Source organism: Onychostoma macrolepis, chromosome 22, assembly GCF_012432095.1.
Source record: "Onychostoma macrolepis isolate SWU-2019 chromosome 22, ASM1243209v1, whole genome shotgun sequence".
NCBI lineage: Eukaryota > Metazoa > Chordata > Actinopteri > Cypriniformes > Cyprinidae > Onychostoma > Onychostoma macrolepis.
In genome coordinates, this window is record NC_081176.1 from 20,267,554 (window position 1) to 20,284,931 (window position 17,378).

The window sequence follows — 17,378 nt, forward strand, 5'->3', positions numbered from 1 at the left end:
AAGTTAATGGCTTCAAATGACACAAATCTTTGTGGAATGACAATTGAAGCCTTCCACTGAAGCCTCATCAAGCCACAAGTATTATCAAATATTTATATCTACTGATTACCATACTGAGTTACTTTTACCACAAACTTAAAGTAACAAGTTATGGGAAGCTCAGAGTCTCCACCCTCCTTATTATAATATTTATATCGAATATAGCCAGTGAGAACTCATTGATTCACTGATTGTCTTCATGATGACCATCATCTCTCTGATCCTGCTGGTCTCTCTGCTGCCACACCTGACCTTCACTGGTGAGACTAATCAAACGAAAAATTAATAACACAAGTTTTATAGCACATATACAGTAAGACAGTGTGGGATTACAAATTTATTTAAATGTTTAATTTAGATTCCAATGTAATAGTGTACAAACTGAAGATGTTATATACCTTGTATTTAGCATTTAAGGTGAAAAATGGTGACATGAGTCAGATCACTACATCAGATGCAAGAGGTCCCTGCCAGTTCCTGTTCTCCTATTGTAAGTGAAATGAGCCAAATGAGCCAGACTCGAATCTTTTGTTCTGCAAATGGCTTTCGGAGCCCCCTGGCCCAGACATGAATCGTTAGACTGATTGGATTATCAATGCAATCGAGTGTTGTTGATTGGGTCTGTCTTTCTCATTTGCATGCTTTGTTTAAAGTTGTCACCCAGGTGCTTGGTCTCCATTCCTAAGCACTGCCCCCTAAAATGTATTTAAAACTACAATGTATCACTGCTTTAGTTTAGACTTGGATGACTACAGCGACGCGCAGCGAGTTCTCAATAAAGAGTAACTTCTGGATGAAAGATATCCCAACGTCTCCTGGTCTCTGCTTCGTAGAAGATAAAAGTTCACAACAGATGGTGCCGTGACCCGGATAGAGTTCCAGCTTCCTCACCTGAATCCAGATTGAAAACTTCAAGCTCAAACAAAGATCTGCTTCCAGACTGCATCTTTTGGAATCCAGCGAAAACTTCTAGCTGAACAAAGATTTCCAGACTGAATTTTTCTCTCAACCAAGGTTGTGGTGAGTGCTGTCTCTAATCCAAAAGAACCTTTAAGACCAGTACAAATTTGTTTATCCTCTGCGCCGTCAGAGAAGAGTTAACAGACAGCTGTAGGGTTTGGTTAACTAAATTATCCTCTAAAAAATGTACTTTTAGAGATGAAGTTACCCTCTGTCCAGGCAGGGAAGATTTAGCATCAAGTGCTAATATTGTGTTACCCTCTGTTTTCGGCAGGGAAGAATTGGTTATCCTCTGTTCAGGCAGAGAAGGTTAGCATACATGCTAAAATTTGGTTTATCCTCTTTTCACAGAGAAGGTTAGCATTTCATGCTAATAATTTTGGTTTATCCTCTGTTCTTGTAGGCAGGAAGTTAAGTGTGAAGTGTTGGTAATTTGGAAAGTTAACAATAGTTAAGCTGTGTTAACAAATGTACCCTCTGTTGATCAGAGAAGTTTTTAGTGTTTTTGATTGTGTGGTAACAAAGTTAACAATAGTTAAGCTGTGTTAACAAGTGTACCCTCTGTTGATCAGATAAGTTTTAGTGTTTTTTGATTGTGTGGTAACAAAGAAACTCACAAAATGGTTAGAAGGAATACTAGGCTGATTCCAACAACAGAAAAGGATGGTCTTGCGACTCCATTGTGGTCAGATAGTGAATTCAAAACACTGTTAGGGGAACAAATGAACCTAATAATCACTGAGAAAGTTAGAAAAACTAACTCAGAAATATGAGATCCATCCAGACAAGACTTGGTCTGTAGATGAGTGTAAAAAGGTATTAGGAGCATGTATTCGCAAGAACAATGTTAAAGGCATTATCTGCTGCCACAGAGAATTTGGTTTAGCACTAGCTACACAACAATCTCAGCGTAACTCAGAGCTAGAGAAACAGAACAATGAGCTTCAAGCTAGAATATCCTCTTTGACTAAGAAATTGAACCGCAACAAAGCTGCAGCAAAAACTGATGTGGAAGTTAGTCAGCCGGATAGCATTTACCCTGATTTACAAGCATTCTTTGAAAGAGATGTAGCTCTCCAATCAGTAATTGATGTGCCTGTAAATTCGGTCAATGTTTGTGGTGCTCGGAGAAGATCTCTCAGAATTGAGGAAACTGAAAGTGTTCCCTCAACTCTTCTGTTGTGCAAGTACAAACTGTTGCCAAAACACTAGGACCTAAAGATATAGAGAGACTGTCTCAGAGCTTACCCTCAGCACGCACACATTTTTCTGAATATAGAAGAGTATTGATCAGTAAAATGCGCCTTTACGACATGTCTTTAACAGAGGTAACGCAGTTGATGTCACAAATTCTAACTGAATCTGAATTCAACAGTTTTGAATCTGCTGTTACTTCTGAACTGCGACATGCAAGTAAAGGTGATTTAAGAGAAGGTATTTTGAAAATCCTAAAGAATATCTTAGGACCCAAAATAGATTGGTCTAGAATTACTACCTGTGTGCAAAAGAAAGAAGAAACTGTGAGTGAATATACTGAGAGATTTTGTCAGTCAGCTGTAATTTACAGTGGAATTGTTGATGACCCTGAAAGTGTGCTAGATGACAAGGGACCCCTAGTTCGTATCTGGTCAGATGGCCTTGTAGCCGAATACAGAAAAGCTTTACCATTCTTAGATCTAACTTGGTCTAACAGAACTCTCAGAAGTAACCTAGACAGGTTAGCTACATGGGAAAGAGATGCTGATGTCAAGGCAAAAGTGAGAGTAGCAGCAGCTACGTTTAACACAACAAAACAAGACAAGAGATGGTCTAAAAGAGAAGGCAAATGCAACTACTGTGAAAAATTAGGACATTGGGAGAAAGAGTGTAGGAAGAAGTTGCAAGATAGTAAAAGAAATGCTATGCATAATTCTGCTCCTCCTCAGCCTGCCTACAACCCTGAAGTAGTTCCGCCAGTGACCACTGAAACTTTAGGACAGCTCGTACAGGCTCTTGTAAGAGCACAACAAGACCAGGAAAAAAACTAATTGTTGGGGCTGTGAGTAGCTACCTTTCCCTGTAATCCATCACAATGACAAAATAATTTTTGTGAAAGGTAGCGTAAAAGAGAAAGAGATTGATTTTTTGCTTGATACAGGTGCAGAGTGTACAGTAATTCCTACAAAATTGGCACAAGTTTTAAACATCCCATACAAGAAAACCAAACTTTGTTTAACTGGCGTAATAGGTGAAGATTCTGTTTTGTATGAAACCCCGCCCATAGAGGTACAATTTGGCCCAAAAACTCTGACTACAAAATTGCTATGTGCTCCATTAAATACAGGTGCAATTTTAGGCATGGATCTTCTGAGACAAGTACATCTAACGTTAGACGTGTCCTCAGAATCCGCTAGCATAAAATTTCCTCAGCACAAGTTTCTACCAATAATGCAATCCCTACTGAGTATGCTTTCTTACAGAATCATCTAATTTGGGCTAAAGACAAGGATGATTGTGGTTTGTTAACAGGTGTAGAACCAGTTAAATTGACGGAAATCCACCTCCGGTCACCAAACAATATCCGATTAATAAGGAAGCTATACAGGAATCAAACCTATTGTAGAAAAGTTGCTGAAGCAAGGAGTGCTAGTTAAAACCAACAGTCCATGTAATTCACCCATATGGCCCATCAAGAAATCAAATGGGACATGGAGACTTACAATAGACTACAGAGTAGCCAATAAACATATTGATAAAATCACCCCTAGTGGCAGATCCATCTACAATTTGTAATGGCTTACCATTAGATTGTAAGATTTTTCAGTAATTGATATGTCTAATGGATTCTTTTCTGTACCGTTGCACTCTGACAGCCAGTCATGGTTAGCTTTCACAGTTGACTATGAACAATACCAGTGGACACGATTGCCACAGGGATTTCAAAACTCCCCAACCATATATCATCAGGCTGTCAGACGTGATTTGTGTGACCCAGAATGTCCAGTCAAACAGTCCACTATGATTCAATATGTCGATGATATTTTGCTTGCCTCAACAGACCACGAGGTACATCAAATTGAATTGACAGCATTGTTGGACTATTTGCATAAAAGGACACAAATGCAGCTTTCACAAAGCTCAAATTGCTAAAAAGCAAGTCACATTTCTGGGTCAAACAATTGGTGCAGGAAATAGATCCATTACACAGGATCGGCGGCTTCAGTCAAAGCCATACCTCCGCCTACTACCATTAAAACACTCCGCTCATTTTTAGGAACAGCAGGTTACTGTAGACCTTGGATTGAAGACTATGCCTCGATTGCACAGCCTCTCTATGATTTGTTGAAAGGCCATGGTAAAGATTCAGATACTGTTTGTATGGAAGAACTTCATATCAAAGCTTTTAATGATTTGAAGAGAGCACTATGTCAAGCACCAGCATTAGGAATTGCCCAATCTGATAGACCCTTTGTGCTTTATGTCCATGAACACTTAGGCTTTATGACTGCATGTCTAATGCAAGATCATGGGGGCAGCTTACGCCCAATTCATTACTATTCTGGTAAACTTGACATAGTCGCTCAAGGTATGGGCCCATGCCTCAGAGCAGTACAGGCAGTTCATCTAGCGCTTCAGGCTTCATCAGGAATGGTGTTAGGTCAGAATGTAAATGTAAAATGCCCTCACGCAGTGTCTGCACTAATGAATCAAGCAAAAGTCACTTCTGTCACCTCCTCCCGTTGGGGAAATTGGTTAGCAACGCTCACAGCCCCGAACATTGTTATACAGCGTGCACCAGTCACGAACCCATCCTCATGTATGATGTCTGCAATGACTGAAGTTGTGTTAGAGGGTGAAGGTGAAATGACTCATGATTGTGTTACGCTTACATATGCAGCGACAAGTGAAATAGCAGAAACTCCCATAGAGAACGCAGAATTGGAGTTGTTTGTTGATGGTTCAGCTCAAGTTATTGAAGGTAACAGACGAGCAGGATATGCAGTAACTTCCACCACTGAAGTAGTTGCTTCAGGTCGTCTTCCAGATCATTTTTCAGCTCAAGCTGCAGAACTAGTAGCCTTAACAAGAGCATGCACGCTAGCTTCAGGATCAGTTGCAAATATCTACACAGATTCCAGGTATGCTTTTGGGGTAATTCATGATTTTGGTGTTATTTGGCAAACCAGACAATTTCTAACTTCTGCTGGATCCCCCATTAAGCATGCTGGATTAGTGAAAGATTTAATGTTTGCCATGAAACTCCCAAAGAAATTAGCGGTGATCAAAGTGAAAGCACACCTCACAACTAATACTACGGAAGCTAAAGGTAATGCTCTTGCTGATGTAGCGGCTAAACAGGCTTGTTTCTATGCAACTGTACAAGTGTGTTCAGGTAGTACAGCACAGAAGACAATTCTACCTCCGGAATCAATCATTGATCTGTATAAAGACGTTCCTCTATATGAAGCATGGACATGGTTAGACAAAGGAGCCACTGTGGATTCATCCGGCTGCTGGACCAAAGGGGGAAAGTATGTTGCTCCCGAATCACTGTTGCCATATTTGGCTCAACAAATACACAATTTGGGTCACAGTGGTCCAGCAACGATGAATCACAGGTTCTCAAATCAATGGTGGAATCCAAAATTCAGAAACATAGCCACTGAAACAGTCAAGAGATGTGTAACATGTCAGAAAAATAATGAGGTACCAGCAGCCACCACACCAGCAGCACATACCCCAGCTCCACCAGGGCCATTTCGTCACCTGCAAGTTGATTACATATCATTGCCCCCTTGTAAAGGAAAAACTGACGTTTTGGTAGTAATAGACAAATTCTCAAGATGGGTAGAAGCTTATCCAACAGGGCGTGCTACAGCTGCACATACTGCTAAATGTCTTGTTACTGATTTCATTCCCAGATGGGGATTACCAGATTGCATTGACTCAGATCAAGGTACCCACTTCACAGGACAGGTAGTCAAGGAAGTGTCTAGAATGTTGAAGATTAAGTGGAACCTTCACTGTCCCTATAGGCCACAAGCATCAGGACAGGTTGAACGATCAAACAGAACAATCAAAACCAGGCTAAGCAAAATGCATCAGGAAGGAGTACCATGGGTTGAAGCACTGCCCGCAGTACTGTGTAGTATGAGGCGTCACCTAACAGATCAGTAGGACTGAGCCCTCATGAAATTATTACTGGGCGTCCTATGCAGATGCCAGGTGTGATTGATCTTAGAAATGCTGATGTTCACATTGCTTCAGATGCCCTGATCGCTACTGTGAAAACCTCACAAAGGCAGTACAGAGTGCCAGAGAGAGAGTTGAGTCGTGTTGGCAGACTCCACTAGAAGGTGGACACACTATCATCCCAGGTCAATGGGTCATGATAAAGTCGTTCAGAAACAAGCCATTAGAGCCTAAGTGGTACGGACCACATCAAGTGATGTTGATTACAGCAGCTGCAGTATTGTGTCAGGAAGGAAAACTTGGACTCATGTGTCACACTGTAAAGTTGTTCCTCCACCTACAGGGATAGGTTAGGACACATGGACCAGTGAGGAGCCCAGGGAAGAACCAGAGCAACAGGCTTCGGGGCCAACCCTGCGGTGAACATCCCTCATAGGCCTTCCCCATCCACTAGTCCACCCTCACCTCACTGTTCTTTAGGTGTCACAGGAATTAAGAAATAGGGAAAGAAGGAACAACAATAGCAGACGCAGATTGAACAGAGGATACAACCCTAATGTTTGTAGTCTTTAGAACAAATACTGCTGTCTTTTGTTTTCTTTCTTCCTCTGTGCAGATACCACATGATGGCTGTCCTGAGACCCATACGCCGAACTCCTTACCTGCGTATGAAGCCACAACCTCTAAAAGACAACGAGACCCACTGCCGAGCCAACTGTCACGGAAGACAGAACAAAGAAAAAATACACAACGCAGAGAATCACATACGAGAACTTCAGTCATCCAGCAACATGATCAAGACATTCTTGATCTTTCAGCAAAATTACACCTGATGGCTGAAGATAATTCTTCATGGTTCGGAGACTTGTTAGGTAAACCCTGGCTGTGGATCAAGGACATAGCAATTCTGCTGTTGTTTCTCCTACTGGTGTACTATCTATGCATCCACAGTATCAAGTGTTTCGTTCAGCAAATGACTTCCGCCTCTCACGAGGAAATGACAGTTCCAACCAGAAAAGATTATTACCGTAAGAACTTCACGGACCATAATTGCATGTTTTGTTTCTGTGTCAGCATGCAATTACAGACAATCAACACAGAACAAGTGCTATGAGCCTGTAACGATCACAAGTTACAAGAATAAACTTTTTAAGTGTCTAAATTTGTATTTTGTGAGAGTTATTAGAACTCTCAAAGGGGGAATTGTGGGATTACAAATTTATTTAAATGTTTAATTTAGATTCCAATGTAATAGTGTACAAACTGAAGAAGTTATATACCTTGTATTTAGCATTTAAGGTGAAAAATGGTGACATGAGTCAGATCACTACATCAGATGCAAGAGGTCCCTGCCAGTTCCTGTTCTCCTATTGTAAGTGAAATGAGCCAAATGAGCCAGACTCGAATCTTTTGTTCTGCAAATGGCTTTCGGAGCCCCCTGGCCCAGACATGAATCGTTAGACTGATTGGATTATCAATGCAATCGAGTGTTGTTGATTGGGTCTGTCTTTCTCATTTGCATGCTTTGTTTAAAGTTGTCACCCAGGTGCTTGGTCTCCATTCCTAAGCACTGCCCCCTAAAATGTATTTAAAACTACAATGTATCACTGCTTTAGTTTAGACTTGGATGACTACAGCGACGCGCAGCGAGTTCTCAATAAAGAGTAACTTCTGGATGAAAGATATCCCAACGTCTCCTGGTCTCTGCTTCGTAGATGATAAAAGTTCACAACAACAGTGAGGAGGAACTATAATAACTAATACTCTCTCTCCTCTCTCTCTCAGCTCGTGTGAATGTGGGTATAGTGAACGGCAGGGAAGCAAAACCCCACTCCAGACCTTACATGGTTTCTGTACAGAAGGACAAGGAACATATCTGCGGTGGATTCCTCATCTCTGATAGATTTGTCATGACTGCTGCACATTGCCGAAAAAAGTAAAACAAATAATAATTTGGCTAATTATATATTTTTGCTAATATAAAGTAACACTTCATTTTTAGTCCACTTTTTAGACATTCTATTAACTATAAGTAACTTTGCAACTACCAGTCATTAGATTATTAGTAGACTGTCTACTTTAACTGTTAACAGTTTATTTAAGTAACTGCGAGAATGTCAACTTGTTCTGCTAACCATAACCCTAGTCTAAATGTCTACTAATACTCTAATGAGAGTTACTGTAGTTGACATATAGTTGCAAAGTTGTAGAATGTCTAAAGTGGACTGCTTTTAATATTATTATTAGTTAGTAATTATATTTTAGATAATATAATAAATTATTAATTAATTTAAATATTCAAACTGCTTAAAATAACTACATACAAAATATATTATAATTATATAATATTATAATTTAGGTAATATATCACTAATTGATCAAATTAATTGAATAATTTAAAATAAATCAATAATAAATACATCGTTATTTACTATTCCTCAATACAATACACATATTATAATAATATTAATAATAGAATATTATTATTAAGCCAGCTATTGTGTAAAAATACATAAATAATGTTTACATTTCATGAAAATGACTAGTACAACCATATACTGTACTGTAAAATATTAATCATGACTTTGGCTACCAAATCAGCACACTTCCAGAACATACTTATGGATATAGCAGACTGTGAAAAAAGTTATTGCTAAATAAAACTTGTCTTTTTATTAGTGCTCCAGTTGTGACGGTTGTGCTAGGTGCACATGACCTACGGAAAGAGAATTCAGTCCGATTCACAGTGGATTCATACCATCAGCATGCTTTTGAAGGTAACAAACTGCCTTTTTTTAGTTGACTTCAGTAAACTTTTGATTCAGAATAACAGCCAATAAGACAATCAAATCTTTTTAATAATGATGCTGACGTTTTTGGTTTACAGTTAGAAAAAAATGTACAACTAAACAACAATATCAAGTGGATATCCATACCAGCGGAAGAAGGTGATATCGAAGCAGGTTCTGTTTGCAGTATTGCAGGCTGGGGACTTTTAGAAACTAAAGGCAAGAGAAGCGATCACCTCATGGAGACAAACGTGACGGTCATGAATAACAAGAAATGTGAAAGCAAATGGGGGAAGGAGGACTTTTCCGCTTCACAGATGATGTGTGTATATGGAGATGGAGGAAGCTGTGAGGTATATAAAAACAACATTTGATTCACCAAATCTTATTGCGTGAATTGGTTTCAGTGAAGTTAAAAATATAACAGCATTTGACTGAAGTATTGATCTGTGTTTCTTAACAGGGGGATTCAGGAGGTCCTTTGGTTTGTGGAGACACTGCAATTGGTGTCACTTCCTTTGGTGACCCTGATCTCTGCAATTCACCTGAGCTACCTGAAGTTTATACTAAGATTTCAGCATATATTCCATGGATAAAGAACATAATTGGAAATGTCAATTGAAACTTGCAGATAAAATGGGGTGATTTGTTTTTTTGTTTGAGCTGATTTTCTTCCCAATTCATCTTTTAATAAAAAATAACATGCATTGATGTACTGTCTAGAGATTTTAATGAATCAGAAATGGTATTTTAAACCAGATATGAAACTGCAGACAGTTTGAAGACAACCATCATAAAAATTTACAGAATGCTATTGAAAATAAAGGCAAAAGTACATGCCCACTGATTATGCAAAGTTTAGGGTCAGTAAGAGATGCTGTACTTTTAAACTTTCTATTGATAAAAACTCCTTAAATTTATCGGTTTCAACAAAAATATTAAGTATCACAATAGTTTTAACACTGAAAATAAGAAATTTGAAGAAATGAAATAAGAATGACCATATGACACTGAAGACTAGAATAATGGCTGTTGAAATTCAGCGTTGTCATCACAGGAATAAATTACATTTTAAAATGTATTACAATACAAAACAGTTATTTTAAATTGTAATAATATTTCACAGTATCACTTAATATGTCATTACTGTATCATTTACTGTCTCTTTGATTAAATACACACAGCCTTGGTAAGCATAAAACTTAAAAAATCTTACAAACATTTGAACTGTAATACAAACATATTTAGTGCAAAAATAAGCCATAAATTAAAAGTGTGTTTGTAGGAATTTAAGAACAAAACATTAAAAATGAATATTGCAATCGGTGGGAAAGTTGCTATTTTACACTACACTAGGTTCATTCTGAGTATTTCTTTCTAATAAGACCTTCATCTCTCCTTTTTACTCATTTTAACATGATAGTACATTTGATAAAGAATTCTGATGACAATCATTTCCTGTTGCAATCATGCACCGCCCGTGTTTACCACATGTTAGGTTGGTAGTCTAGTTGATTAGTCTAGATTTTCTACCAGATGTGTTGTTTTTAATACAGTCTTCAGTTAATTTAAAAACACTCTTGCCTTGATCACAGGTGAGAATATTTTATGTTTTTCCCCATTTACTGTTTTTATCCCCGGACAGAGAGATGTGGCTGAAGCTTATGAGCTCAACTGCAGTTCTGGTTGCATGACTGTTATTGTCCAACCACATCCCCCCTGGTCATGTTGACATTTCTCAGAGCAAACTATCTTTTGATGTCATCAAAATGAGTAAAAATGTATTTAGAATCAACTGAATAATGTTGATTTAGTTGCATTTACTATGAAACGACTCAATTTTCATCTACATTTTCAGTAAGAACTTGATCTGAAATAGTTAGAAATACTGGAGCACAGAAGTAGTAAATAAATATATTAATGTATTTTTTTTTTTTTTTTAATTTATAGTTCTAGTGAAATTAAGCCTTGTAGTTATTCAATGTTCATGTTGTTTGTCTACAGCTCACTTGAATTTGTTCTAGATCATTAGATGTGACATCATGATGCTCTGGAAGCTGGTTTGAGAAATAGTTAACAGAAACCCAGTGTCTCCACCCACACTTTTGTTTATACAGTGTTTTGTCAGTGAGAGCTCACTGATTGTCTTCATCATGACCATCATCTCTCTGCTCCTGCTGGCCTCTCTGCTGCCACACCTGACCTTCACCGGTGAGACTGACTGAACTACTGAATTGATTAATCTGCTGAATAATATCTTTAACAACACTTTCTTGCTTTCTCAGCTCGTGTGAATGTGGGTATAGTGAATGGCACAGAAGTAAAACCACACTCCAGACCTTACATGGTTTCTGTTCAGAAGAACTGGCTTCATATCTGCGGTGGATTCCTCATTTCTGATGAGTTTGTCTTGACTGCCGCACATTGTCGAAAGAAGTAGAGTGTATTGTTTGGAAATGTCCATCATGGAATTTGACATTCTATAGTCTAAAAGACAAAACTGAATGTTAATATGTCAAAATATATTTGATTTTAACAGTTCAGAGACTCTGACAGTCGTGGTTGGTGCACATGACCTAAAAAATAAGACTGAAGGTTCTGTCTGCATCAGAGTGAAGTCCTACCACCAGCATCCAGACTTTACTGAGGAACCTGTGATGAATGACATTATGCTTTTGAGGGTAACAATCTGCACCAATTTCAGTTTAAAATCACATCTGATAAGGCAAAAAATATCTACATGACACATTTTTCTAAAAATAATAAATAAATATCTGGGCTATATTATTTGTAAGCAAGATAAAATGTAGGCGTCCGGCGTCTTTTTCTGCAGCTCAGAGCGTCTTTTCAAGTTGAAAAAAGTTAAACTTTTCTGAAAAAAAAACGCCCTATGTCAAGCGCCTTTTTGACAGCTGACCAATGACAAGCGAGTGGCGAGTCGTTTCCATAACAACAAAAACAACAAGAAAAAGGAGACAATAGCCGGTAGACAGATCGTTGTATGAAATCGTGCATCATCCAACACTGGCTCCTGGACTAAAATGTTGGAAGCACAATACAGTTTCCTTCCCCGTATAATGTCGCGCTCCCACAAATGTCGTTGTGAACCGACACCCTCCCCATTAACTTCAAAAGCCGACGTTTCTGCAGCACACAGCGCTAGGCTACCGTTGCAGCTGTTGTTATAGCAACAAAAGACGCCCTCGGCTGCTATTCGTAAACCAAACGCTGCCAGCTTTTTATTTTACTAAAAAAGTGCTCTTGTCAAGTTTTTCTAGTCAAAAAAGACGCCAAGTGTGAACACGCCCTAAGTCTGTCAGTCACCGCACTGGTGTGGATACTGTACTTAGGAATCACAGATTCTAGCCTACGTCTTGGAATATCTGACCCAAATAATAATTTTCACCATATATTGGCATCTGAATAAGTATTAACAAGTCTGCCACGTTTGTTCTGACCAACTGATGAAAAAAGCATTACAATAAATCACGCTACCAATGGTAATTGAATCTAACGATCGGTTAGCACGGTGCAAATTATTATTATTGTTACACTTTATTCTCAAATTATTAATGTTAATAACATCAGTATTGCGTGACAATGAGTATAGTGTGTATTAGCGTGTAGATTTCAATTTCTGTACAGTCTAATCTAATTGTCATACCATTTGAATTTCATATTAAGAAATTCTTTTAACCCAAAAAGCAAACTATGCTCCCTTCGAACTGGTTTTCTTTAAAATACAAATCTTGTGTAATCCCAGGCTATCTGTAATCAGAAGCACATTTAAAACTGGAATATAATTTAATTTCATTCCATTCACATGTGTTTCATAAACACATAATACTTTATGGATTACAATCCGCCATCAAAATGATGCATTTAATTATTCTAGCTGCTATGAGAAAAGGCTATAAACGATCCGCCACCTGCAGGATCCACACATGTGATAGCCTAGTAGCCGGGACAACTTCTTTATGTTTACAGAGGTGACATAATGACGCAGCAGCATGCTCAAATATCCCGTACCACTCAAATTAGAAAACATTATTAGAAGATAACTGTTGTGAATCGGGCTAAAGTAAGGCGATAGTTTTGAACACTGGCTGGTTATGTACTTGCTCAAATATTGATTTCAGATCATTTTTAACCCAAAAAAAGTTACAGACTGCAGCTTTAAGGGAAATTACCCAAAAATAGTGTGTGTATATGTTTGTGTATGCGTATATGTAAAACAATTCCAAAACTGCTGTTCAGTATTATTAAATATTTCTGTTATGTTTTGTACTACAGCTAGAGAAAAAAGTCACACAAAATGAAAAAGTCAACTGGATATCTATATCAATAAAAGAAGAGGAGATTGAAGTGCATTCTGTCTGCAGCGTTGCAGGCTGGGGAAGGCTGCATAATGGCTCCCTTAGCAATCGTCTCATGGAAACACACGTGAAGATAATGAATAACACAAAATGTGAAAATAAATGGGGAAAAGATGAATATTCAGCTTCACAGATGATGTGTACATATGGCAATGGTGGAAGTTGCACTGTAAGTACAAAACATCATCTGTCATACTGATTGATATAAGGCCCCAAATGGTGAGCTTAATTTTTGTGTTTACATTGTTAACAGGGGGATTCAGGAGGTCCTTTGGTTTGTGGGGAAACTGCTGTTGGTGTCACATCGTTTGGTGACCCTAATCTCTGTAATTCCCCTGAGCTACCTGAAGTTTATATGAAGGTTTCGGCATATCTGCTATGGATACAAAAATATATTGGAAATGTTTATTGACTTTTTAAATTTTGGTTTCAATAAATGTGTAGTTGTCGTATGTCAATCACCTATGAGTGGTTATTTCTTTACCCAGTCCTTGGGAGACTGCAAATACGAAAGCCTTTTTTAATCACTTTTTTTTTAAAGGATGGTACATTCTGATGGCATTTCCTGCAGACAATATATTTTTACCACATTGATTCAGAAGATATATGGTTCCTGCTCATAAGACATAGAGTAAAAACATATTGTAAAAATGCTCACTTTACTGCAAAGACTTTGGGAAGACCTGATAGAAGGAACTAAGCATTTAAAGGTTTGACTTGAATATGCTGGAAGTATTTTTAACACATAAAAATGGTGACCAACCCTGTGATGTTACATGCTGTGGTATTGCAACATGGCAGCACCCTACATCATTCGTGTTTGTTACGCATTTTTTTTTAGGGTAGGTTTAGGGTTAGTAGAATAAGTTGACATATACTTGCAAAGTTTCTCATAGTCAATGTGTTGTATGTTGTGGACCCATCAAAATAAAGTGTTAGAAGATATTAAGCAGACAGTCTACTAATACTCTAATGACTGCTAGTTGACATGTACTTGCAAAGTTATTTATTGTTAGTAGAATGTCTAAAGTGGACTATCAAAATAAAGTGCATACATATTATTTTGTTTGGTTGTCTAATGTTTTGTTTTCAGAATCGTGGGAGAACTGTGATCTATATTCTAAAAATCAATTATCTAGAGTAGCTTAAAATACAAAATATATCTGGCATCTAACTAATACTAGGATAGTACTGTTTCTAATATTACAGACTTTATGTAGTACATACTTATAATTGTAATGCGGTTTAAAAAGTAAACACGGTAAACAAAATATCTTGTGCTTGGTGCTAGCTGTTAGCCACTCATAGCACTCATAGTTGCAGTCTTTGAAATGGCGCATAAAACCTTTGCTGGCCTTTGTTAGCAAATTCAGTGGAGGTCTTCCTTTCTCAGTTATTCTCTTTTGTCTGCAAAAGGCGTTTTTAGTAGATCGGCAACAAGATCTGGTGTAGGCGCCGATGAGTGCAGCTATCATTTTCTTTTCGTTGAGTTTCACTTTCGTACCTTGCTTGGAAATCCCTCACTAAAGGGGCGGTCTAACGCTGGGGGTAGCACTGGGCACGTCGCTAGACCCAGAGGACTGAACGTCAAAATTTGATTGGCTGATGATTCTGTCAGTAATGCTCTTAACAAATCAGATGTGACCTCTTTCAACAAAAGGGTAGCACTATCTGTTGTGCTGGCCTCAGACTTTTTTTATGTAGGATATTCCAGTTCAACCTCAACTAAACTCATCATAGGCAATTTTGTGGACAAATGAAAATAATACCTAAATAATCAGTAAAAACATTTTTCACACAATTTTATTTTTTTATAGGGCCAGCAGAGAAGGCCCTGCTGCCCCTGATGGCCCACCACTGGGTAAATATAACATTTGCGGGTTGTAAATTAAAGTGGTGCTCTCTTACCTCCTTGTTCCATGTAGTTACAGGGTAAATACAACATTTGCGGGCTGTAAATTAAAGTGGTGCTCTGTTACCTCCTTGTTCCATGTAGTTACAAAATGATTGTTTATACAGTAGGTCATACATTATATATCAGGTAATATATCAATAAACATGGTGGCTGTTTTATTTAATTCAAATATTATTTGAAATTTGGGTTTTTAAATGAAAATCACACACAATATGACAACAGTAACAACACAGGCAACAGATAATAAAAGATACAAATTTATTACACCAGTTCAGAAAAAGCAAAGCAACTCCACTTATACAGCAATACAGTTAAACCAAATTCTTTTGAAAAGTTTAAGAACAAAATTAAAATTTTGTTCAATTTGTTCATGTTTTTCACCCACTGACGAAGTTAAACTGTTATGGCCAAACCATCACGTCAATAAACACAAAGTAATAAACACTGAAAATCAATATTAAACTGTATGTATTATAGCGAACTGACAGGATTTTACCGTCTTTGATTTTACCGTTTTGATCCACGTCCTCAAGCACCATTTTGACTACTAGTGATGGGAAGTTCGGATCATTTTACTGACTCGGACCTTTGAGTCTCGTTGAGCAAATTGAACAAATCTTTTTTCGAGTCATTTCGTTCATTTTAGCAAAATATAATTAAAATGTTACGTGCTACATCCCTAACACATCTACTACTTATGCAAACGTTGATCACACTACAAACAATACAAAACTAATGCTATAAGAAACAGAAAAGATTAATTCATTGTTTACCTGGGTCTTTAGTCTATGATTAGCTCACCTCACCTCTTATCTGACAAGTCTTCGGGTTTGAGTCGTTCGTTCATCACGTGACAGCCTCATAAGCTAAACCTATGCAGTCAGAACCGGAAAGAGAATTGATTAGTTCGTATCCCGAGTCTTCGGGTTTGAGTCGTTCGTTCATCATGTGACAGCCTCATAAGCTAAACCTATGCAGTCAGAACCGGAAAGAGAATTGATTAGTTCATCCCGAGTCTTTCGAGTCGTTCGTTCTGTTGTCACATGACGTGCAGCATTGGACAGATAAATTAGTTAATTTACAAGCTTCCTTACAAACGGGTGCATAGTTGTTATTATTATTATTATTATTATTTACTCTTACAGTTACATGAGGCGTTTCTGGTCTCAAATTGTAGCTTTTTAATTACAGTTTATAAATGTGAATTTCTGTCATGATGGTTCTTTTCCATAACACTGAATGTGGTAACAAAGGTAATAAACTAAAGAGTTGGTTATTATTATTATTATTAAGTCTTTTTCCCTCAGACTGAATAGGTTTAGCTTATGAGGCTGTCACGTGATGAATGAACGACTCAAACCTGAAGACTCGGGATACGAACTAATCAATTCTCTTTCCAGTTCTGACTGCATAGGTTAGCTTATGAGGCTGTCACGTGATGAATAAACAACACAAACCCGAAGACTCGAAACAGGTGAACTAATTCAGTGCAGAACCTATAGGATGTTGCGCATGCGCGACTGAACGAATCACTCTCCGAGACGACTCGTTCTTCCTGAGTGACATTAAAGATTCATTCAAAAAGAACTAATCGTTCAAGAACGACCCATCACTACTTCAGTTCCCGGCTTTACTGCTCAATGTTGTGAGAACATACTCGGACAAAACATTCAAGTCGGTTTCAAAAATCTCTCTCCTCTTCGCTTCGATTAGTTTTCTTGTATTTTCAACACATATTCCTATGAGCGCCGCAAACACATGACAATACCCCAAAACATGTTTCCAGTTCCCAATCAGTACATTCACTGCTCCAGTTTTAAACGAACACAGTTTCAAAGTTGTCCCTTGTCTGCGCTTCAATTATTTTTTTCCTATTTTCCACGTTTCCATCTTCAGCACCGCAGACACGGATTTCGTCGCACTCGCACACAGAACCGTTCGTGTGTGAACCTCCACATTCCTAACCAGGGTTGCCAGGTTTTCACTACAAAACCCACCCAATTGCTACTCAAAACTAGCCCAATCGCACTTCGAGGTGGGTTCCCTGGTAAAAAATTCTCAGGGAAAACCGCAGACTTGGCAACACTGTATAACCCAGGACTGTCGGGTTACTTTTACGGCTGTTGG

General features: G+C 38.1%; 2 protein-coding genes across 2 annotated transcripts; both read left to right on the forward strand.

Moving 5' to 3' along the window:
• Positions 1–229: 229 nt before the first annotated feature.
• LOC131530051 (granzyme B-like) lies at positions 230–10,041 on the forward strand. Its single transcript, XM_058760118.1, has 5 exons — positions 230–299; positions 7,957–8,107; positions 8,851–8,938; positions 9,005–9,313; positions 9,424–10,041. Exons 1-5 carry the CDS (start codon positions 239–241, stop codon positions 9,580–9,582), a joined length of 768 nt encoding a protein of 255 aa, XP_058616101.1. The 5' UTR covers positions 230–238; the 3' UTR covers positions 9,583–10,041.
• A 1,021-nt stretch (positions 10,042–11,062) lies between these two features.
• On the forward strand, positions 11,063–14,378 carry LOC131530049 (granzyme-like protein 2). The gene is made up of 5 exons (XM_058760116.1): positions 11,063–11,171; positions 11,246–11,396; positions 11,500–11,641; positions 13,254–13,505; positions 13,590–14,378. Exons 1-5 carry the CDS (start codon positions 11,114–11,116, stop codon positions 13,746–13,748), a joined length of 762 nt encoding a protein of 253 aa, XP_058616099.1. The 5' UTR covers positions 11,063–11,113; the 3' UTR covers positions 13,749–14,378.
• Positions 14,379–17,378: the final 3,000 nt, after the last annotated feature.

What these genes read in the sequence shown, in the direction of transcription:
- LOC131530051 (XM_058760118.1), top strand. Translation starts at nt 239, where the DNA reads ATGATGACCATCATCTCTCTGATCCTGCTGGTCTCTCTGCTGCCACAC. An exon ending in GCCACACCTGACCTTCACTG is followed by an intron (nt 300 to 7,956) that starts GTGAGACTAATC and finishes TCTCTCTCTCAG; the next exon opens with CTCGTGTGAATGTGGGTATA. An exon ending in TGGATTCATACCATCAGCAT is followed by an intron (nt 8,939 to 9,004) that starts GCTTTTGAAGGT and finishes TCAGAATAACAG; the next exon opens with CCAATAAGACAATCAAATCT.
- LOC131530049 (XM_058760116.1), top strand. Translation starts at nt 11,114, where the DNA reads ATGACCATCATCTCTCTGCTCCTGCTGGCCTCTCTGCTGCCACACCTG. An exon ending in ATGACATTATGCTTTTGAGG is followed by an intron (nt 11,642 to 13,253) that starts GTAACAATCTGC and finishes TTTGTACTACAG; the next exon opens with CTAGAGAAAAAAGTCACACA. An exon ending in GCAATGGTGGAAGTTGCACT is followed by an intron (nt 13,506 to 13,589) that starts GTAAGTACAAAA and finishes CATTGTTAACAG; the next exon opens with GGGGATTCAGGAGGTCCTTT.